This window comes from Oryctolagus cuniculus, chromosome 6 (genome assembly GCF_051225735.1).
Source record: "Oryctolagus cuniculus isolate XC-2025 breed Fujian yellow rabbit chromosome 6, ASM5122573v1, whole genome shotgun sequence".
Taxonomy (NCBI): Eukaryota; Metazoa; Chordata; class Mammalia; order Lagomorpha; family Leporidae; genus Oryctolagus; species Oryctolagus cuniculus.
The window spans coordinates 72,499,236-72,522,795 of NC_142872.1; the positions used below are offsets into that span (position 1 = coordinate 72,499,236).

Sequence of the window (23,560 nt, forward strand, 5' to 3'; positions counted from 1 at the left end):
AAATTATAAGAACTGCCCGGCGCCATGGCTCACTTGGCTAATCTTCCCCCTGCGGCACTGGCACCCCGGGTTCTAGTCCCGGTTGGGGAGCCGGATTCTGTCCTGGTTGCTCCTCTTCCAGTCCAGCTCTCTGCTGTGGCCCGGGAGGGCAGTGGAGGATGGCCCAAGTGCGTGGGCCCTGCACCCACATGGGAGACCAGGAGGAAGCACCTGGCTCGTGGCTTTGAATCGGCACAGTGGGCCAGCCACAGCGCACCGGCCATAGTGGCCATTTGGGGGGTGAACCAATGGCAAAGGAAGACCTTTCTCTCTTTCTCCCTCTAACTCTGCCTGTCAAAAAAAAAAAGAAGAAGAAAATTTTAAGAACTAGTCTAAGTACCCCACCCAGGAAAGATACATATGCTTGTGCCCATCCCTCTGCCAAGCCCTATATCATGTGAGTCACTTTTAATATGCACAGCAGATCTCTCAGGTCGTCTTATTCCTGTGAAAATATTAGTAAAATAAGTCCGCACAAGTAAATGATTGCTGCAAGATCCAGAGTTGCTAACATGGTACTGTCTCCCTGTGAAACTATGTGAGTTCCACTGAGTATTATTTAACTTAGGGTACTGTCTGGTTGTTCAGGAAAAACCAGTTGATCATGGGGCTCTTTTCTGCTCAGGCCTGTAGAGCTAGCACTGATTTTAGAAGATAGTGTTTGATAGAGCAAGAAGCATGACAAGTGCTTGGAATTCTGTGTGTGCTGCTGATAAGCTAGTTTGGTTTGGGCTGTCTGTGGAATGCCAGTTTCAATCCAGTTGAACCAGTGGGAATGACTCCACCTCAGGCCTGAGCCAGCATGCCGCTGAGCTGTGAAGCCATACAAGGTGGGAGTGTGTGTGTCCAAGTGTGAACAAAAGCTAGGAAAAGAACAATAATGGTAACTCATCTCTAGGGTGGAAGAATAAGTAAGTACACCCTTTCTTGGTTATTTGAGATACAGGCAAATGTCACATAAAGTTAAAGCACAGGTACTAGCTAATTCCCTTTTTGAACACAGTCAAAAGGAGAAAGGCTTTGTGTTTTTGTTTGTGGGGAGTTTTGTCTTTGTCTTGACTGTAATAAAACTTTTCAGGCTGGCACTGTGACACAGTGGGTTAAAGCCCTGGACTGCAGTGCCAGCATCCCAGATGGGCTCCAGTTCAAGTCTCAACTGCACCACTTCTGATCCAGCTCTCTGCTAATGCACCTGGAAAAGCAGCAGAGGATGGCCCAAGTCCTTGGGCCCCTGCACCCACGTGGAAGACCCAGAAGAACCTCCTGGCTCCTGGCTTCAGATTGGCTCAGCTCCAGCCATCGTATCCATCTGGGGAGTGAACCAGCTGGAGGAAGATCTCTCTCTCTCTCTCTCTCTCTCTCTCTCTCTCTCTCTTTCTCTCCCCTCTCCCTCTCCCTCTTCCTGCAACTCTGTTTTTCAAATAAATAAGATAAATCTTTGAAAAAAACTTTTTTTCTTTCCTGCGTATTTAAATTTAGTTTCCTATGTATTTATTGTGAATTCTATGTCCAGCCTCTGTTAATTATCAGCATCTCTTCTTAGGCCATTAATAGCGAGCTGGACTGGAAGTGGAACAGCTAAGACTCCAACTGGCACCCATATGGAATGCTGGTGTCAACAGGCACAGCTTAACCTGCTGTGCCACAACACAGCCCCCCCCCCATATCTTTGTTTCTTAGTTAACATCATTCAGTACCTATGTCCAGCTTCCTAAAGAGGGGCAAATGAGGGCTGTGTCAAAGGCAAAATTTTTTAATCCATTCATTAAACTGTCAGTAATCTGTCTTCAAACTTTATATGCATATTGTCTGGGTATAGATTTCTGGATTGAAGTTAATTTTTCCATTCAAATCCCAATCACATTTTGTTTCCCTCCCTTCTTTCTGGAAACTGAGGTGTATCACAGTTTACAGTATGCTCCTTGAGAATGGGAATGAAAATATACATTTTTACAGTTGGTTTGTAGTGTCTGTTTTTGTCTTCACCATTTAAAGGCATCCTCATCCCCTACCCAACTCCGTAACAGAATTCTCTACTCTGCTTCTAAATAGGAAGATCAAGGCAGAGCCTTGGGGACCAAGACATGTAGGTGAGCTGAAGGTGGAAAAGACTGCATTTCCTAAGGAGGATGCCCTGCCCTCTGCATGTGATGATAAGCCCTGCTGATCTGTGACAGAAACACCCTAGACTTTGCTTTAAGTGCTAACATTTGTTATAAAGACTACAGACTATGTTTCCTAACATATCGTTGTGATTCACTGGTCTTAATGTGGTGTTTTTATTATCAACTAATTTAAAGTATTATCTCTTTTTTTTTGGTATCAAACACATTGTCAACTTTTTAAAATTTATTTATTTATTTTGACAGGCAGAGTGGACAGTGAGAGAGAGAGACAGAGAGAGAAAGGTCTTCCTTTTGCTGTTGTTTCACCCTCCAATGGCCGCCGCAGCCAGCGCGCTGTGGCCAGCGTACTGCACTGATCCGAAGCCAGGAGCCAGGTGCTTCTCCTGGTCTCCCATGCAGGTGCAGGGCCCAAGCACTTGGGCCGTCCTCCACTGCACTCCCGGGCCATAGCAGAGAGCTGGCCTGGAAGAGGGGCAACCGGGACAGAATCCAGTGCCCCGACCGGGACTAGAACCCGGTGTGCCGGCGCCGCAAGGTGGAGGATTAGCCTATTGAGCCGCGGCAACGGCAAGTATTATCTCTTTTCCACTGTGATTTCCTATTTGACTTATGAGTTGAAAAGTATGTTGTTGAAAGAATTTCAGGGGCCAGCACTGTGGAGTGCCAATTGAGGAGTGAACGAGAGGATGGAAGACCTCTCTCTCTCTGCCTCTCCCTCTCTCTCTGTGTGTAACTCTGACTTTCAAATAAATAAATAAATCTTGAAAAAAAAAAGTTCCATATCCTATCGGACACATTTGCAGCCTAAGGAATATAATTAAATGAAAAATCAAGGACAAATATCTATTTAAATTTTTTCTTACATTTGAATTTTTTAAAATATTTATTTATTTGCTTGAAAGAGTTACACAGAAAGAGGAGAGGCAGAGAGAGAGAGAGAGAAGTCTTCCATCTGCTGGTTCACTCCCCAGTTGGGCACAATGGCCGGAACTGTGCCAATCCGAAGCCAGGAGCTTCTGGGTCTGCATATGGATGCAGGGACCCAAGGACTTGGGCCATCCTCTACTGCACCCTAGGCCATAGCAGAGAGCTGGATCGGAAGTGGAGCAGCCGGGTCTCAAACTGGCGCCCATATGGGATGCCAGCACTACAGGTAGCGTTCTTACCCACTACGCCACAGCAGCGGCCCCAGATATGGAACTTTTTAAAGACATATTTGTCTATTGGTCCACTTCCCAAATGGCTGCAACAACCAGGTCTTAGCCAGGCCAAAGCTAGGAGCCAGGATCTCCCTCCAGATCTCCCATATGGGTAGCAAAGGCCCAAATATTTGAGCCATCATCTGTTGTTTTCCCAGGCATGTTAGCAGGGAGCTGGACTAGAAGTAGAGCAACCAGGACTCAAACCAACACTTCAATTTTGGATGCTGGCATCACAAGCAGCAGTTTAACCTGCAGTGCCACAATGCCAGTCCCCATTTCTCTTCTTTGGTGGTTATCCTTGAAGTTTTACCACATATATTATATTAAGTATCTAACCTCTGAAGTGAAAGTGATGTGAGGACTTGGGAACATTTGAGCTGCATTCACTACAGTTGACTTTCTTGCCATCCATCTCCAGGTTTTTGGCTCTCTACACATAATTAGATGTGTTTTTTATTATGTTGTTTATTTATTTTTATTTGTTTATATTTTTGCTTGCTAGTCTTTCTTGCATTTTATAGACTTTTTTCGTGGATAATTTTCTTTTTCCTAAGTTGCATAATTTAGAAATTATTTTAGGTATTACCTAAGTCATTAGTAAATATTTCAGTCAGGCTCTGTAGGTAGAAAAGGCTGCTAGCTTTTCTTTATCTGAAAATGTTTTTATATCACCACCATTCTTGAAAGATAGTTTTCATGGTACATGGTACACATTCTAAGATGGTTATAAGAATTTTGAAAATATTCTGGTATTACTCTGCTGTCTTCTAGCTTCCTTCATTGCTTTTGAGAAGACTGCTGGAAATTAGATTTTTATTTCTTTGCAGGTGTTCCTCTGTTAAAATTGCCTGTCTTTGGTGCTCTCTCTTTTTAATTGTGTTGTGCTAGAATGGATTTCCTTTCTGTTGTCCTGCTGGGTATTTGTTTTTCTTCCTGTATCTTACATGAGTTGGGAAAATTTCTATCGTTAGACTTACCAATGATCCTTCTTCTTTCTCTGTTTTGCTCTTCTGGGATTTTATTAGACATAGGTGACACCTCATTCTGTCCTCTGTTTCTCCACCCTTCCCTCAGGCTTTTGGCTCTCAGTTTTCAAGTTGCATCCAGGGTACATTATCAGTTATATAACCCAGATCCCATACACACACTTTCCAAGTATAGATAGCTACGTGTTACATCTCAGTGAATTTTATTTCAGAAAGTATAGCTTTCATTTTTCAAAGTTCTATGTCATTCTTCTTCAAACCTATCCAGGCATTTTGTCTAACTTCTTGTGTCTTGTTTTATTTTTTTGTTTGTTTGTTTTGATTTTGTGTATGTGACTTTATCTTTTTTAAATAACAATTCTATTTTTCCTATCTGTTAATTCTTATCTCTCAGGTTCTCAACAGGCCTATTATTTCTTTGGAATCTTTCCACATAATGACTTGCTTCCTTGTGTTGGATGGTAATTATTTGATCACATCTTGTTGAATCTTACTCTATGGCACACTAATGATACAGTTAAAGGCACTTTCTTTCAGGCAAGATTTACCTTTGCTTCTCTTGCAAGCCAAGGTGACCTGCAGATGTAGAGACATCATCAGAAAGCCTAGAGTTCTTGTCCTTCTGGCCAAAATAGCATTCAAGGCTTCTTATCTAACTTTTCTTGTTCATTGTTCGCTTGTGTCATCCGTTCTCCAAAATGTACTTTCCTTGATGTTATCTGAAAAATAGTTTTGTGTTTCACAGTCTATTTTTTTAAAGATTTATTTTATTTATTTGAAAGTCAGAGTTACATAGAGAGAGAAGGAGAGGCAGAGAGATAGGCCCTCCATCCGCTGGTTCACTCCCCCACTGGCCGCAATGGAGGGAGCTGCACCCATCCAAAGCCAGGAGCTTCTTCCGGGTCTTGCACACAGGTGCAGGGGCCCAAGAATTTGGGCCATCTTTCACTGCTTTCCCAGGTACCAACAGAGAGCTGGATTGGAAGTGGAACAGCTGGGACCTGAACCTGCCCCCAGCTTTACACGCCACGCCACAACGCCGGCCCCTCTATAGTCTATTTGCCATGTTATTTACTGACTTTTTTTTTTTCAATCCCTTTGAAATATTTTCTATGAATGTGTTATTGTGTAATAAATACTTGGAAGATTTCATTTACCTCAGTTACCTCAGTGAGGAAAGTAGCAATTCAGTCATAAACAGGCTCTCATGAACACTGCCCTTTGAACTTTAATACTGGGAGATCTCAGCACGTCTCTGGATGTCCATCTTCTCTTTGTTGCTGCCTTGGGGTCACTGGTTCTTTTCCTGCTGGGGTATGCATGTTTGTAAATCAGTATCTTTTCAGAGAAAGCCCCCATTTTGTTGTTACGTTACTTGGAAGCTTTTCTCATTATTGAGCATCCAGACAGAATATAAATGTTTCTTCCCAGAGAAAACGGGATGAAAGTAGGGAGAAAGGATCCTGTGTTTCTGGGCATTTGAGATGATACTTGTCTTTATGTGCTTACTTACACATTTGGCATAGGGTTTATGGTGGTTTTTTGTTTGTTTGTTTGTTTGTTAGGTTTATGTATTTATTCAAAGGCACTGTTACAGAGAGAGAGGGAGCGACAGAGAAAGAGACAGAGATCTTCCATCCACTGCTTCACTCCCCAAATGGCCACAATGGCCAGAAGGTTTGCTGAAGCCAGGAACCTGGAACTCTTATCAGGGCTCCTATTTGGGTGGCAGGGGCCCAGGTACTTAGGCCATCATCTGCTGCTTTCCCAGGTGCTTTAGTAGGGAGCTGGATCGGAAGTCGAACAGCCATGACTCAAACTGGCATTTATATGAGATGCTGGCATCACAAGTGTTGTGTGGCCACTGGCATGGGGCTTAGTTTCATGCTGTTAAGAGAGTTCCATCTCCTGTATTTTGCTGATATCCATCCATACACCTGCGTGTACAAATCCAAAAGATGTGCTTGAATTCAGCTTCTTTTACATTCACTCAGCCATTTTGGAAGATGGCTACAGTGGATTTCTAGAGAAAGAGAGGGAAATCCTGATCCAGACTTCTCCTCAAAGAACAATTGTGAATGCTCTTTTTACAGAGTCTGCCTTCTGGTCCAGGATGCCTGTGGAATGTTTGGTGAAGTGCACTTGGATGGCGCCCTCCTGAAGGAAAGACAATTGGAAGGGAAACCTTGCAACCTGGCTGGAATGAAGGTTCTGCAGAAGGCTACCAGAGCAAGGTGAGTGTACCAGCACAGCATCTGATTTGCTGCAAGGGTTGGTTCTTTTGTTAGTCTTTTATCTCCAATTATAGTTTTAAAGACACCAAACCAAGATCCTATGGTTCTTCCTATAAAACAAGGCCAGAGGTAGGGAGAATCCTATAACATTGTAAGTGACAGCAAAAAGAATCATGCAGGTTTAGTGTTTCACAGATTTCTTAAAATTAAGAAGTTAGGACCTGACCTTGTGGTTCAGCAGGTTAAGCTGCTAGGTAAGAACACCAGCATCCCATTTTGGAGTGTACGTTCAAGTAGATGAAAGATTTTCTCTCTCTCTCTCTCCCTCCCTCCCTCCCTTTATTTATATATGTGTGTGTGTGTGTTTGTGTGCCATTCTGCCCTTCATATAAATAAATTTTTTAAAATTAAAAAGGTAAAAATTGTGTATACAAGGGCACTTCAAAATGTTCGTGGAAAATGGAATTAAAAGATAGTTTTTGGGGCCTATGCTGTGGTGTAGCAGATAAAGCCAACTCCTGCAGTGCCAGCATACCATGTGGGCACCAGTTTGAGTCCTGGCTGCCCTACTTCCTGTCCAGCTCTCTGCTATGTAATAGAAGATGGCCCACGTTCTTGAGCCCCTGCACCTGGGTAGAAGACCCAGAAGAAGCTTCTGGCTCCTAGTTTCAGAATGGTCCAGCTTCATCTGTTGCAACCATTTGGGGAGTGAACCAGTGGATGGAATATCTCTCTCTCTCTCTCTCTCTCTCTGCCTCTGCCTCTGCCTCTGCCTCTGCCTCTCTGTAACTCTGCCTTTCAAATAAATAAATAAATCTTTTTTGAAGCAGAGGCAGAGCAGAGAATGAGATCTTCCATCCACTGGTTCACTCCCCAAATGGCCGCAACGGCTGTAGCTTGGTCACTCCTAAGCCAGGAGCCAGGAGCTTCTTCCTGGTCTCCCATATGGCTGCACATGGCTGCAGAGGCCCAAGTACTTGGGCTATCATCTACTGCTTTTCCAGGCCATTGCAGAGGGCTGGATCATAAGAGGAGCAGCCAGGACATGAACCGGCAATCATATGGGATGCTGGCACTGTAGGCGGTGGCTTTACCCACTACATCACATCACTGGCCCCTAAATAAATCTTTTTTTAAAAAAATGATAGATTTATTTTTGTGCAAAAAAGTGAAATCTATGCATAGTTTTTTCATAGTGAGCATTTTCCGTGAGCTTTTTGAAGATGCCTTTTATATGACTTCAGAATTTTTTATGCATGAAAGTATACTTACCTTTTAATTCTAATTTTAGACAAACTTTTTAAAGCGCTCTTGTTTATGTGTTTTAATTCTAAAGATTTGTTTCTGTATGTTTTCCTAACTATAACAGTAAGGTGTTTTTCATGATAGTTTATATCCATGAAAACTTAATTTAATGAGCCAGCGCCGCAGCTCACTAGGCTAATCCTCTGCCTTGCGGCGCCGGCACACTGGGTTCTAGTCCCGGATTCTGTCCCAGTTGCCCCTCTTCCAGGCCAGCTCTCTGCTGTGGCCAGAGAGTGCAGTGGAGGATGGCCCAAGTCCTTGGGCCCTGCACCCCATGGGAGACCAGGAGAAGCACCTGGCTCCTGCCATTGGATCAGCGGTGCGCCGGCTGCAGCGCGATGGCCGCGGCAGCCATTGAAGGGTGAACCAACGGCAAAGGAAGACCTTTCTCTCTGTCTCTCTCTCTCACTGTCCACTCTGCCTGTCAAAAAGAAAAAAAAAAAAAAACTTAATTTAATGGAAAGCCATATTTTAAACTTTAAGCAAAACTGAAGTTGTTGCATGTTTATGCTTTCCATAGTAAACAAGTGTGTCTTCTGCAAAATTTGGGCTATCTCACCTAAAATGTTGTTCCAGACAGGCAGAGGTCGAGTGACACACAGATCTGTCCCCAATTGTACATCTCCAGTAATCATCCTAATTTGTGAATCAGAGCAGAAAAGAAATATTTGTAATGGTCATTTAGTGCATTTGCATAAGCAGTGATTGTGGAGTTCTCAGTCTCACTGTTATTCTTTCTTTCAGCTGTATGTTACTTTAGCTGTCTCACTGTTGATATCCATGTAATTATAGTGACATTTGATTTTAGAATAGTATTGGGGGGGAGAGGGATATCGTTTTGAATTCTGATGTTGTGATTTTGAAGCAGTTATTGGGATCGTGTGCAGTGGTTTGCATAATGACTATTCAAACCATGGCCACATGGATCATGAAGGGTTACCCATCATTTCTCCTGGCTGACCTCATAAGCTGGTCAGCTTTCCCCAGGGCCTCACTCTGTGCCTGTCTGCCTTGCCTGTAGCTTCCTCAGGTGCATGACAACTCTGCCTGAGAGCTTCTTTTCCTGGAAGATGTGTGTTTTTTAGATCCCTATAAACCTAAGTATACACAAGAACATTTTTATTGATCCATATAGATGTAGTGTATAACAAATGCTTCCTTTTGTTAGTAAAAAGGCGGTTATAGGATGTAAGTGGTGTTATAAAATAACTGCATTATAGATTGAGGGTTGGGAGGTGTGTCCAGATATTTGGAAAGCCAACCTAGACATGAGACAAGCTTCTCGAATCACATGAACTATGTTCTTATTCAGGTCTAACCTCATTTGAGTCCTAGTTACAATCTACCTTCTGAACAGGTTTAGTTTTACAAGATGAAGATGAAGAGCACTTGTCCCTAACTTGTGACCTGACAGTGTTCAAGGGAAAGTACCTTTGATGCAGACTTCACACAAGAGCTGCCCACCTGAGTCCACTAAAGACATGGGTAGGCTCCTGCCACAGGGTGCTTCAGCTACCAGGCTTCCCAGGATACTGCAGGCTGAGGGAGCCACTCTGCTTGGAGTCTGCAGGACATACTTGTGGAAGTCAGGACTGGGGGCCCAGGGGTAGTTGGCACTATGGAGGTTATGTTCTTTTACCATAATGCTGTATAGCTCCATGTGCACCTAACATTTAATCTGGTTCTTTGGGTTACACTGGCAGCCTAACTACCCTCCACAACATTCCCTTAGGAGAATATATTGAGTATTCCAAATAATTCATTTGCCATAAACTTTTGGACTCCTTTCCATGTTTGAGTGAGTGATGAAATCTTTGATGCTTTTTCAGGTTGGGATTAATTTCTTTATTTCATATATTTAACTTTATTTTGGCATGCAACCATTCAAATAAATATTTAGATTGTCTTTTTGTTCTTTTGGATGCCGTATTTCTTCAAAACAAATTATTAAATGGTTTTGGAATGCTGGATGTTATAATTGCCTATTAATGACATCATCCAATTGTTGGTCATCCATCCATGGCTCAGTAAACATAATATTGTCTCTCTTGTTTTTTTCAAACTGTTGTGTTTTTTTTTTACTGACTCTCATAAACTTTAGCAAAACATACTTCTTTTAATTTTTAAAAAAAAAAAATTTTCAAAATGAGACAGAGCAAGAAAATGGGAGAGACACAATGACTGCAGTTGGGCCAGGGCCAAAGCTGGGGGCCACAACTCATTCCAGGCCTCCCATGTGGGTAGCGGGAACCCAGTTACTTGAACCATCATCACTGAAGTTGAAGTCAGGAGCAGAGCTGGATATTGAATCCAGGTACTCTGATGTGGGATGTGGGTACCTTGCCTGTGGGTTAAATGCCCAACCCAGAAAACACTTGTTGTAAAGGTAATAATATTTCCTTACTTCCTAAAACTCTTCTAAAATGATTAATTGTATAATTCCAGTATCCGATATAGAAAATAATCTTTTCCAGCTGGAAGAGGTTGAATGTTTAGAGTATATCATAGAGTCTTTCAGGTCTGATCCACCAGGTTTCATCTGGTCCATGATTCTAGGGATGAACTATCACTTATCCCTACCTACTGTGCTGCAGCTGTGTTGAGAGGAACTGATAGCCACAGAGCCCTGCAACCATACAGACGTGCTGCTGGACCATGTGCGGGGGCTCCACTCAACCACATGCCTCATGCCAGAAGGTTTGCAGAAAAACAGCCAACATGGCATTTGTTTTTCTCTTCCGTGAATTTGAATCTGAGTGCCTATACTGACTGGTGAGAGTGAAAAGAAAACTAGCCCGAATTTAAATTTAAAAGCTACTATTTCAAACAAGCCTGCCTGGTAGAATGTGTTCACTGGCAAAACACGATACCACCTGTGCTTCCTTCCTCTCCAGAGCACTTGCTGTTTAACCAGGGATCTTCTTCTAAGGCATGATCCATGACCTTTGTTCTGCCCAGAGGCCTGTGCAGCAGTTCAGTTTTGTGGGTTAAATGAGATGAGAAGTCAAACTGCTGTGCTGTCATAGTTCTGTGCATGAACTTTACCTCTCTTACTGCTGATTGTTCCATGATTTTATTTTTATATTACAGGGCAATACTGAGAAAAAGAAAAGAAACTTCCTGAACTATGTTAACCTATAATAGCTAGAGTTAACAAATGCTTTATTTGGCAGGGAAAAGGGTGCTCTTTTTCTGTTCAAAATTCGCAGTAGCTGGACAAGTGTTTGACACAGCAGTGAAGACACCACTTGGGACACCTGTGTCTCATATCAGAGTATCTGGGTTCCAGTCCCAGCTTCACTCCTAATTCCAACTACCTGCTGATACATACCCTGAGAGGCATCAGTAACAGCTCAGACAATTGGATCCCTGCCATCTGTGTGGGAGACCTAGATTGAGTTCCCAGCTCTCGGCTTGAACCAGGCCCAATGGCTGTTGCAGGCACTTGGGAGAGTGAACCAGAAAATGGGACCTCTCGTTCACTCACTCTAGCTCTTTCTCTCTGCCTTTCAAATATAAATAAAAGAATAAGTTTTCAAAAAGCCCTACTAGCATTTACTCCCCAACTTATTAGAACAAAAACACACTCTGAATCTAAAGTATATTGTTAATTTATAGGTGCTATGTTAAATGATTCTCTTAAAGGGCTTTTTAAAGGTTTGTTTGGAAGGCAGGACCAGTGTTGTGGAGCAGTAGGTTAAGCTGCCACTTGCAGCTCTGACATCCCATTATCAGAGTGCTGGTTTGAGTCCTGGCTACTCTACTTAACAATCCAGCTTCCTGATAATGCACCTGGGAAGGCAGCAGAAGATGACCCAAGTACTTGGTCCCCTGCTATCTACATAGGAGACCAGAATAGAGTTCCTAGCTCCTGGGTTTGGCCCTGGCCCTGCCCCTGCCCTAGCAGTTGCAACCATTTGGGGAACTAGATAGAAAGATAGATAATTGCAGCCATTTGGGGAACTAGATAGATAGATAGATAGATCTTTTATTTGAAAGGCAAAGTAACAGGGAGAGACAGAGATCTTCCATCCACTCCCCAAATCTTAAAAAAAAAAAAAAAAGGTTATTTTTTCTTTTGAAAGCATTACAGAGAGGCAGAGGCAGAGGTAGATCTTCCATCCACTGGTTCACTCCCCAAATGGCTACAACAGCTGGAACTGGGCAGATGTGAAGCCAGGAGCCAGGAGCTTCTTCCTGGTCTCCAACACAGGTGCAGGGGCCCAAGCATTTGAGCTATCTCCTACTGCTTTCCCAGGCCATTAGCAGAGATCTGGATTGGAAGTGGAGCAGCTAGACTTGAACTGGCACACATATTGGATGCTGGCACTACAGGCAGCAGCTTTACCTGCTTCACCACAGTGCCTGCCCTCAAATAAATAAATCTTAAGAACAAAATCACAGAGTGGCAGAAATGTAGAGAAAAAGAGAAAGAGATCTTCCATCTGCTGGTTCACTTCCCAAATGCCCATAATAGCTGAAGCTGGACCAGGCCAAATCCAGGAGCCAGGGTGGGTGGCAGGGACTCAAGTACTTGAGCCATCATCCACTGCTTCCTAGACACATTAGCAGAGAGCTAGATCAGAAGCAGAACATCCAGGGTTCACATTGGCACTCTGACATGGGATGTGAGCACCCTAAAAGGCAGCTTAACCCATGGTGCCACAGTACCTAGGGGGACTTCAGAGTAATGAGTTGGAGATTTTATTGAAGAACAGTTCGTTCATATCCATTGTGTACAGAGAGCTGGGCCTGAGTGCTAATAATGACAAAGGAAGCAAATAATACAGTTTTTGACCTTGAAGCCCATCCCTTTGAACCAAAAACAGGACAGGCACAAGTACTTGAGCAGTTGATTCCAGTTGACTAAACAGATCGTAGCTAACTGATCTCAGGTTTTGTGAAACAAATGAGGTTTTAAACCAAATCTGTTGAATTTGGTAAAGTGTTACCTGTGTAGATATAAAATTAACATTGAGAGAGAGAAACATGCAAAGGGAAGAAAGAGGCTTACTGACAAAATAATCCACTCATTTACTCAGTGCATATTTTTCAGTGCTCTTAGTGCCTTGGTCCTGACTAGTTGCTGTGGCATTGAATTTCATGCTAGGTTTGGCATTTATCCCAACCTAGACTATACTGGACTAAAAAACTGGTTAGATAAGCTTTGAATGCTATTATTAATGGGACTTTATATTAATCTCAGAGAAAGTACAGTCACTAAGGTCACTGTGAATTTAGGCAAGAAGAAAGGAAGAAGTGATAAAAATGAGAATGCAGTAAGATTATCCTTAGGCTTGTATCTATCTTTTTTATGTCTTTTTTTTTTTATCTATCTTTGATAAGAGACAGAGGGAAAAATTGGGACAGATCTACAAATTTGTATAGCACTTGAGAGAAGGAAAATGAAGAACCAGTTGCCCACCCATTTTGAATTTTTGGTACATATAAAGCTATATTAAGAGTCATGGCAGGTACCTGGAGTCTAAAATATCTTCTTCCTCCAAGTACTCACAGAGTAGCATCAAGTGAGGAGGAGACCAGGGACAGCTGATGAGTCAGTGCATCAACTCAAAGTGCCCACACAGAGTTGGCAGGAGGGGACTTGGAGCTCTGGAGAGAACCAGAAAGACCTGGGGCTAATGATATAAAGAGCCTTTTTACCTACCTTGGGAGAGCAGTAAGAAGGTAAGGAGAAGGCTGCTGCTCTGTGGGCATTAATGATAGAGAACAGGGCACTGTCAGGGGAGGAGGTATGTTTCAGAAAATGAGCCATTGTTATAAAGAAGTTATTGTTTAAATACCAGCTTTGTTTTAAAGTAACAGATTAAGTGCTGATAAATTTCATCCAGAAGCCAACTTAGTCAACATGTTAAAAAACTAACCAACCCCAACTGCACGGTTGGCCTGTAATAGTCCCTTCCTTAGTAGCCTGTAGTCTGGTTCACAACCCACTGCCTGGTGGCCTCTATGCACATTCAGTGGGCTTTATTTACATGCTACCTTCTCCTCACAGGTGAGTTCCATGCTGTTGCCCCAGGTTCTGCCTCTTTGGTCTTTTGCCTGATTCCCACAGCTGCCTGCTGGCCCCTCTTGTCCACCAGGGCCCATCGTACAGCTCATGCCAATGTTTGGGCCTAGGACTTTGTGGGAAGCCTGCTGATCTGTGTCCCTCCAAAGAGGCATGCTTTGATGTGAATGAGAGTGACATCATAGGCATAGGTTTGAACATGTCTTTTTTGTTGTTGTTCATTTTTGTTTTAGTAAATAACATGCAAATATCTACATTCCTTTGAGGAGCCTCAAATGATATGTCATGGAACAGCTATTCCCCCAGTGCTGGCCTATGCCATGGGCCAGGCTGCTAGGTCCTGTGTCTCATGGCATAATCACAGTCCTGGCTTGGTCATCATTGCACCTTGCTCTTTGCAAGGCACTTAACTGGTAGAGCTTCAGTGAAGGTGACCTTAAATAAATGCCTAGACAGGCCTGCTTTTGGTAGCTCCTTGAGGGCAGGCATTGTTTCTCATTCCTGTATGTGATAGGATGCCTGGCATGTGATAGGTACAGAAGAGATATTTGAATGTGTATTTTGTACTTCAGAAGCATAATTGTTGGAGCTCAAGTTGAACAAGAAGAGTGGAGCCCAGATTGGTCTCAAGACCTCTGTCTAGTGATAGCCATGCAAGCCATTTGCCTCCAGACTGAGACCCTCGTTTCTTAAGCGCAAGAGGAAATGAGTGGCCGGCGCCGCGGCTCACTAGGCTAATCCTCCGCCTTGCGGCGCTGGCACACTGGGTTCTAGTCCAGGTCAGGGCGCCGGATTGTGTCCCGGTTGCCCCTGTTCCAGGCCAGCTCTCTGCTGTGGCCAGGGAGTGCAGTGGAGGATGGCCCAAGTCCTTGGGTCCTGCACCCCATGGGAGACCAGGATAAGTACCTGGCTCCTGCCATCGGATCAGCGCGGTGCCGCTGGCCGCGGCAGCCATTGGAGGGTGAACCAACGGCAAAAGAAGACCTTTCTCTCTGTCTCTCTCTCACTGTCCACTGTACCTGTCAAAAAATAAAAATTAAAAAAAAAAAAAGAGGAAATGAGTGAGGGTGCATTGTGAACACGCTTGATCAAGGATGGCACACATTTGTGTTCATTATTAGCTCTTCGGAGAAAGCCAATTTGGAACATTTTGTGTTTTCATTTGCTTTTCTCTTTTTGTCATCACAAAAGTCAATGAAGGAGGAAGAGGCTGTGCTCCCACCCAGGGTGTTACAGAGGATGGCTTGAGGCTAAGGGAGTGACTCTGGGCGGGGGTGTGGGATTTGAGGCTCCTGAGGGGCTTATCACCTCTCCATCACCTTCTTTCCAGCTGAGTGACAGTGCAGGGAAGGGCTATGGAGGGACTCCTTAGGCATCATTGGGCATCCTCTGGACTGCAGGATTTGTTGCAGACTTATTTCAGATGCTCCTCTAACAGGAAACGTGTAGTTGTAAGAGCTCTCTTTAGGCAAGAAACTTCAATAGTAATTTCCTTCCTTTGATTTTTCCCTCTTCAAAAAGGCCACCCTTTAAAAAAAAAAAAAAAAAAACAACGCATACTTCCCTTGGGGTTTGAGGTCCAGAATGTCTTTGCTAATTGCCCTGTTTAGAAACCTTGCTTTAAGGTACATTTTTTTTTTTTTTTTTTTTTAGGATATATTTATTTGCAAGTCAGAGTTGCAGAGAGAGAGAGAGAGAGAGAGGTTTTCCATCCATTGATTCACTCCCCAGATGGCCACAATGGCTGGAGCTGTGCCAATCTGAAGCCAGGAGCCTGGAGCCTCCTCTGGGTCTCCCATGCGGGTGCAGGGGCCCAAAGCCTTGGGCCATCTTCTACTGCTTTCCCAGACCATAGCAGAGAGCTGGATCGGAAGTGGAGCAGCCGGGACTAGAACCGGCACCTATAATGGGATGTTGGCACTGCATGCAACAGCTTTACCTGTTATGCCACAGTGCCAGGCCCTAAGGTACATTCTTAAGAATTTGTTCATGATTTTGAAAAAATAAAATTGTTCCTGGTTATTCACCTAGGATTTTGGAAGGAAAGGAAAGTACCACTTAAGGAAGAGTGCTGAATCCTGGGCACATAGGTGATTAGAGAAGCAAAAGTAAGCATCTCTTGGTGAAACAGCATTCTCTGAGTTTGCATCCTCATCACTTTAGAAGTGCATTTTGAGTTTTATTTATTTATTCATTTATTTATTTTTATTTGAAAGGCAGAGCAATGAGGGAGGGAGTATGAAGGAAAAGAAGAAGGCCCTCCATCCTCTGGTTCACTCCCCAAATGTCTGCTAACAGTGGTGGCTGGGCCAAACTGAAGCCAGGAACCTGAAACTCGGAATCTGAGTTTCCCATATGGGTGGCAGGGACTGGAGCCATTACCTGCTACACATTAGCAGGAAGCTGGATCAGAAGCAGGCACACCATTGTGGGATGGGACATCCCAAGCAGCAGCTTTAACCACTGCACCCCAATGCCCACTCCTTAGAAGTACAAGTTGAATTTTCCCTATCAGTTTTTTTTCTTCCTGCAACATGTTTCCTATCATTAATACTTTAAGTCAGAATTAAATCTTATTTTTGTCTTTTAAGAGTAGGGAATTTTTGGCCCATGTTTAACAATTGTACAGGAAAGCATAAATAACAGTAAAACACTAAGTAGAAGACCATATAAGCAATTGTTTTTCAGATTGTCACCTCTCTTCTGACAACTAACACCTGGACATGAACTTCTTTTGGCTATTGGTAATCATTTGTGTGTTCTGATGTTCTCCCCTGCTGTTATTTCTCATCAACTTTTCTTACGTATTTTGACCATCCACAACCCTGCATTTTTTTTGCCATGCTTTCTCTAACTTGGGGCAAAGGGACACTCTGCTTATGGTGGCAAGTTAGGAAGGTTTTAAAACTCATGATCAGGAGACCTGGTTGTACTCTTGGCTCTGCTCCTGGTGCCAATAGGCATGGCCCCTCATTTGTCTGAAGATGAAGAGACTGTATGAATGACCTGTAAGCTCTTCAGAGAACTTTTTTTAAAAATAGCTTTATGCAAGTAGAAACTTTTTCCATTTTGAAGTCTTTCTTAAAGGGAAGATTGAACCTCTTACTAAAACAATTTTCTTACATTGGCCCTTTATTTTCCAGATGTGTAGCATACAAGTCTTTGAGTAAGCATAATCAAAGTAAAATATCTCCTTGTAACATCTCCTATTATAACAGTGGTTCTGATCATCTAGTCCATGGTGGGGAACGTCCAGCCTGCAGGCTGTATACCACCCACAAAATCGTTTGGTCTGACCCTGCTAGGGCAACCACAGGCGGGACTTAAAATTCAATAAATCTATAACACTAATTTTTAAGTTGAATGTTATAAGTATCCAAATGGCCCTTGTCAGAAAGAAGACTGTAGTTTAAAAAAAATAGAGAGCATTTTTGGAGGTAAAATAATCTCTACCAAATGTTTTCCTTGGAATGACTACATTTTAGGAAGATGAAATCTACTTTTCTAATCATTATTTGCTTAATTACTTCTTAGTGTCTATTGCTTCTATGAACTGACAATTATTTTTGTTAATGGTTTGAATCAAAGATTGATGGAGAACAGGACTTTTTAAAACTATTTATCTTTAAAGATTAATTTATTTTTTTGAAAGGTAGAAAGTCAGAGAGAGCAATTCCATCCGCTGGTTCACTCCCCAAATGGCTGCAAGAGCCAGGGCTGGGCCAGAAAAAGCCAGGAGCTTTGAACTTCATCTGGGTCTCCCACGTGGCTAGCAGGGTCCCAAGTATTTGAGCCATCTTCTGCTGCTTTCCCAGGTGCAATAGCAGGGAACTGGAATGGAAACAAAGCAGCCAGGACTCAAATGCTCATATGGGATGTTGGCATCACAGGAAACAGCTTAACCCACTGTAGCACAGCACCAACCCCTAAAGATTATTTATTTATTTGAAAGGCAGAATGGTATGCATGCACATGTGCGCGCACACACACACACACGAGAGAGAGAGAGAGAGAGAAAGAGAGAGAAAGAATATATGTTGGTTCACTTTCCAAATACCCTCAACAGTCAGAGCTAGGCTAAACTGAGGCCAGCAGCCAGGAGCTACAGCTGGGTCTCCTACTTGTGCCAGAAACACAAGTTCTTGACCATCATCTGCTGCCACCTAAGGAGTATTAACAGGAAGCCAGATCAGAAGTATGGTATAGCTGGAACTCAAACCCACATTCAAGTATGGAATGCAGGAGTCCCAAGCAATGGCTCATCTGTGCCAGAACACCTGCCCTGTCTTTATTTTAGAGGAAATGTACTTTTGAAATCTGAGGTCTGAGTCCCTTGTCACACAAATCATAGTTAGAATTTATAACTCTGGGGCCAGCACTGTGGCACAGCGAGTTAATGCCCTGGCCTGAAGCGCTGGCAACCTATATGGGCTCTGGTTCGAGACCTGGCTGCTCCACTTCCGATTCAGCTCTCTGCTATGGCCTGGGAAAGCAGTAGAAGACAGCCCAAGTCCTTGGGCCCCTGCACCCATGTGGGAGACCTGGAAGAAGCTCCTGGCTCCTGGCTTCAGATCGGTGCGGTTCCGGCCATTGTGGCCGTTTGGGGAGTGAACCAGAGGATGGAAGACCTCTCTCTCTCTCTCTCTCTCTCTCTCTCTCTCTCTCTCTGCCTCTCCTTTTCTGTGTGTAACTCTGACTTTCAAATAAATAAATAAATAAATACATCTTTTAAAAAAGAATTTATAACTCTAAGATTTCAACTCTCTTGTATATCTGGTTACTTTGCTTTAATCACATTAATTAACTCTGGTACAATGAGGTCTTTTTATACTTAATACTTTAATCTGGTTAAAATAGTTTTGTATATTTTGCATAAAAGCAACAAAGATAATCATGAAAAGTTCAATCTGTAATTTATAAAGACATATTTTCTATCAAGATAAGAAAGAAATGTATAGAAATATGGTAACCTGAGTAATATCACAGATTTAAGCTTTAGTTTCTCCATTTTCATCAACAGCCAAATACTCATGAGTCTTCAGTGATTTAATTACAAATATAAAAAAGAAAGGAATTTATATACTAGACCAGAGAATATGTGACGTAGCACCAGTAATAAAATTCAAAGGGATATAATTAAACCAAAATTATCATTGTCCCCAAAACATCATCCCAGTTCAAACACAGAAATAGAATGAGAAGTAAAAGAAGAAAATGTCTTCCAATGGGGCTGGTGTTGTGATCTAATGGGTTAAGCTGCCACCTTGTGAAGCTGGCATCCCATATGGGCCCCGGTTCAAGTCCTAGCTGTTCCACTTCCAATCCAACTCCCTGCTAATGTGCCTGGGAAAGCAGCAGAGAATGGCCTAAGTGCTTGGGCCCCTGCTACCCACGTGGGAGACCGGGAGGAAGCTCCCAGCTGCTGGCTTCAGCCTGGCCCAGCCCTGGCTATTGCAGCCATTTGGGGTGTGAAACAGAGAGAAGATTCTCTCTGTCTCTCTCTGTCTCTGTCTCTCTCTCTCTCTCCCCCTCCCCCTCCCTCCCTCTCTTTCCTTCTCTCTCTGTATCTACCTTTCAAATAAATAAATAAATCTTAAAAAAAAAAAAGCCTTCCAAAAAAGACATAAAGTAGCCACAAAAAAGGTTTTTATTAAGTCCAAAGCTAAAGGAATATGCTGCGTATAACATGGATAGACTTCAAAAACGTGATGTTAAACAAAGAAAACCATACACAAAGATTGCAGTTTGGACACCTTGCACAGTTATGTGACTCCATCTGCATGAAGTATCCAGAACAAACCCATGGCAACAAAGCAGATTGCTGGTTGCCAGGCACTGGGAGGAAGGAGAAAAGGGAGTGACTGCCAAAGGGATGGGGTTCTACTATGTGATAATGAAAATATTCTAAAACTAAATAGAGGGGATATGTGTACAACACTGTGGATGTACTAAAATGCCACCAAAATGTGCAATTTAGAATAATTATATGTTCTGTGAATTTTACTTCAACTGAAAAAAACAAAATGTCTAGAAAGTGTTTGCACTGAGTTATGAAAATGACTACAAATCTGTCCTAAGTCCAGCTGGAGAGGAACAGTTTCTAAATGGAACTTTGAGGCATAATTCTACATATATCAAAAAGGCGCAACACCATTAAGGCTATTTTTTGGGAAATAAGGGGAAGAATTTATTTATTCAAATGGGTACCTCCTTATATCAGTCCTCACCTTTATCTTTCAATGAAAGCTCCTTAAGATAAGAAAACTGATTTTATATCTGCTCTAACTAATCTGTTTTCATTATCAATGAGAGTGAAAATCAAGACATTGATTGGGGCATACAAAGGGAAACAACAGAGTGACTACAAGGCTTAGCCACCCACTGGGCTAATCACAGGAAGGTAGGTGAATGAGAGCCCCAGACTACCTGAAAGATCCTGTTTGAACTTAACCATCCCCAGCATGACTGTCCTAAGGGCCTGCCCTTCAGCTACTGAAGTAAAACCAACTGTTAGACTAAACATGCCGCTATTCAACAAAAACAAGTTCACATAACTATCAATCCAATAAAGACTTTCAGCTTTGAACACAATCTTTTCTATGGGGCTGTCTTTTCACTAACTGGCTTGTAGATACCCAGATGGACTTTCAGTTGCAGTCCCCAAGGCATTTCCACTGTAAAGGACAGGAAGCTACTATGGCTTCTGCTGTGAGTGGTGGATGTCCACCCCGCTACCCCCATCCCAACACCTCCCCCCACCCCTACCTTGTGCTCTGGCTTTATGGAGGAGGAGACCTTGGATGACACTCATAGACTCATCCTGTTTTTAGAGAGAAACCCAAGGGAAGGCATGCAAGGCAGAATGTGCTTTTCCTCCCACCCATAAGCTTAGTCTTCCTAATATCTTTTGACCAAAAATAGGCTGTGTTTTGGGGACCAACTTATTTTTCTTTGTGTTTTCTAAAACAGTGTAGTGTTCAATAAAAACCTGATTAACAGATGATGAAATCTGAACCAAAACAAACTGATATGAAAACCAGCATTTTTTTAGAAGTAGTTTGAAAAGTGCTTTTGGTCTTCCTTCCTATTACACTACCTATGCCCACATAACCAAGAGACAAATTAAAACCAAGTTAGCTCTTAAGTGTTTCATTCTGTGGGCCTAGCTTATGTAAGGGGTCTTACTGTTTAAAAAACAAAGCAAAAACTTGAAGAGTGCCCATGGTCACTGAGGGGAGGCAGCTGTGATTCAGCGCTGATTTAGAGCACTGGCGCTGGAACCAGCATATCTTGGGTCTTGCCTTGGCTCTTATGTTTGCTGGTTAATTGGTACTAATCGTGTCCTCAGTGACCAATCAGGATAATTAACATGTACTTCCCAAAGGTGTTAGGAGAATTTAATGAGATCATGAACTTAAGAGTGCAAAACAGCATATAAGAATACTTCCTTAGTCCTTTAGCTTATTTTCTCCTTTCTAATTAACTGCAAAAGGGAAACATAGTATTAATACAGGATGTATCTTTGTCTTTTTGGAGACAAACTGGGTAGAGGAAGACTATCAAGAGTGATTTAGAAGACTGACAGATTTTGAAAGGGTTCTATTTTTCCCCAAGGAAGAAAATAAATCTATTTGGAAATTGCTAGGCCTTGTCAATTACCTGATGATAATGGGAAAGAATAGATAATTGAGCCAGTAAGATTAAAAGTACAGAGAGATTTAGTTAGAACAGGGATAAAAGAAACTAGAAGGAAGATCAGCTGATACACCACCATAAAAACAAATACCAGTCAGTCCTCCAGGTTAGTTATTTAACTAGTTAATTTACCTTGCAGAACAATAAGTCTAGGATTCAGTAAATTAGTTAGGGTTCTGGTTTTCTTCTTTTTCATTCATTCCTTCTTGTAGAAATCCTTCCCTCCTCTCCCTACAGAAGTCATAATGACTAGCAGGAGGTGAGTATTTTAAAGTTTTCAAACTATTTTCTATAAAGTAGAAATGTAAAGAGAAAGCCAAAGGTCACAGCAGATGCATGTAGAGTTATTTGCTCTGTTGGAAACTGGTAGGTGGATAGGTCAGACCACCAGAGTCTCTCCACCCAGCTCCTTAGGACTCCAGCTGCATGGTTTGAAAGCAACTATTGAGAGTCAGTTGCTCGGCCAGCGCTGCGGCTCACTAGGCTAATCCTCCACCTAGCGGCGCCGGCACACCGGGTTCTAGTCCCGGTCGGGGCGCCGGATTCTGTCCCGGTTGCCCCTCTTCCAGGCCAGCCCTCTGCTGTGGCCCAGGAGTGCAGTGGAGGATGGCCCAAGTGCTTGGGCCCTGCACCCCATGGGAGACCAGGAAAAGCACCTGGCTCCTGGCTCCTGCCATCGGATCGGTGCGGTGCGCCGGCCGCAGCGCACCGGCCGCGGCGGCCATTGGAGGGTGAACCAACGGCAAAGGAAGACCTTTCTCTCTGTCTCTCTCTCTCACTGTCCACTCTGCCTGTCAAAAAATAAAAAAAATAAAAAAAGAAAAAAAAAAAAAAAAAAGAGAGTCAGTTGCTCACATAAACATTTCATGTATTCAGTGTAATTTTTGCTCTCTCAGATATATAGCCTTCGCAATACTTATTACCATGGGGACACTCTGCAACATTATAACTGAGAAGCAGAATGGAAATATTCCTTTGGTAATCTCAAATAATAAATATAAATACCTAATTAAAATATGCTTTTATCAGCAGTATTCTCAAATTTGGAGGATCTTATAATGTTAATTTTGAACAGAAAACTCTTAAATCTTTATAATTTACTAGTGAAATATCTTTTTGTTAACTTGGGAGACTGAAAGTGGAAAGAAAAGAAACTTTGAGCAGTACTGTCATCATTTTTTTCTTTCATTTACTCTTCAAACTAGCTGACAAATTAGGTAGTGATGTCCATTTTTTTGATAAAGACCTGAAACTCATTGAAATTAAGTAATTTGGCTCCATGAATGAGTTAGGCCTCAAGCCAGGACTATCAGATTCCAAAGTCTGGGTTTTGGGTGCTGCAACTGACATTCAGTTACTTCTGATTTTAGGGGAATTCATTTCTGTGAATTTCCCATTTGTTTTATAGTTATAATCCCAGACCCTCAAAACAGAAATCTGATGATTTCTTGTCAGTGCTGTTGATATTTAATTTAGATTCTTGATGCTTTCCATTGTTTTTGTTAAACAACAACAATAAGCTATCCATGCTAGAATTGTCTTGAGTAATCAGGAAGAGTGTCCAATCCATAGTAAATACACTGCCTGCGTAAGGTGGGGAATTTTCTCCTCCTAGTTTACTTAGACACTGATCCATGGAAAAGGAGTTTGTAACAAAGGTAATTTTCATTACTAGCAAAAACAATGAAAGAAAGAGAAGTAAATTTCCTAGTGTGGATAATCATAAAACTATTGAACTTGGACCATACATTTCTAAAAATGCTTCAAATTTGGTCTCTCAGTGCTACCTGTTTTTTTTTTTTTCCTGGTTGTTGCTGTTAAAGTGAACAATATAAATTCTAAAAGGAAATTTAATAATGTCTCTTTCAGCTTAAATCTCCCATACTTCTCTCTATCAGTGTAAGCGTATCTACAGAGAGATAGGGCTTGCCTTCTTCACCAG

General features: G+C 42.5%; 1 protein-coding gene and 1 long non-coding RNA gene across 12 annotated transcripts in view; one reads left to right on the plus strand and one right to left on the minus strand.

The window, feature by feature from the left end:
* Nucleotides 1-23,560, plus strand: part of SPIDR (scaffold protein involved in DNA repair) — a 454,456-nt gene that overhangs the window by 385,271 nt on the left and 45,625 nt on the right. For 6 of the 7 annotated variants that reach the window (XM_008255503.5, XM_070076569.2, XM_070076568.2 and 3 more), the window contains one exon: nt 6,447-6,587. In XM_008255503.5, the coding sequence (XP_008253725.1) occupies nt 6,447-6,587 (141 nt within the window). Of the gene's footprint in view, nt 1-1,117; nt 1,488-6,446; nt 6,588-23,560 lie in introns of those variants that run through there. The other variant, XM_089335201.1, reaches the window with a different exon arrangement.
* LOC108176496 (uncharacterized) overlaps nt 1-23,560 on the minus strand; it is a 126,784-nt gene that overhangs the window by 58,471 nt on the left and 44,753 nt on the right. The window contains exon 3 of one of the 5 annotated variants that reach the window (XR_016235615.1): nt 5,026-5,072. The exons of 2 other annotated variants lie outside the window; for them this stretch is intronic. This is a non-coding gene — a long non-coding RNA (uncharacterized LOC108176496). Of the gene's footprint in view, nt 1-5,025; nt 5,073-5,510; nt 5,663-17,641; nt 17,755-23,560 lie in introns of those variants that run through there. 2 more of the 5 variants (XR_016235613.1, XR_016235614.1) reach the window with 2 other exon arrangements.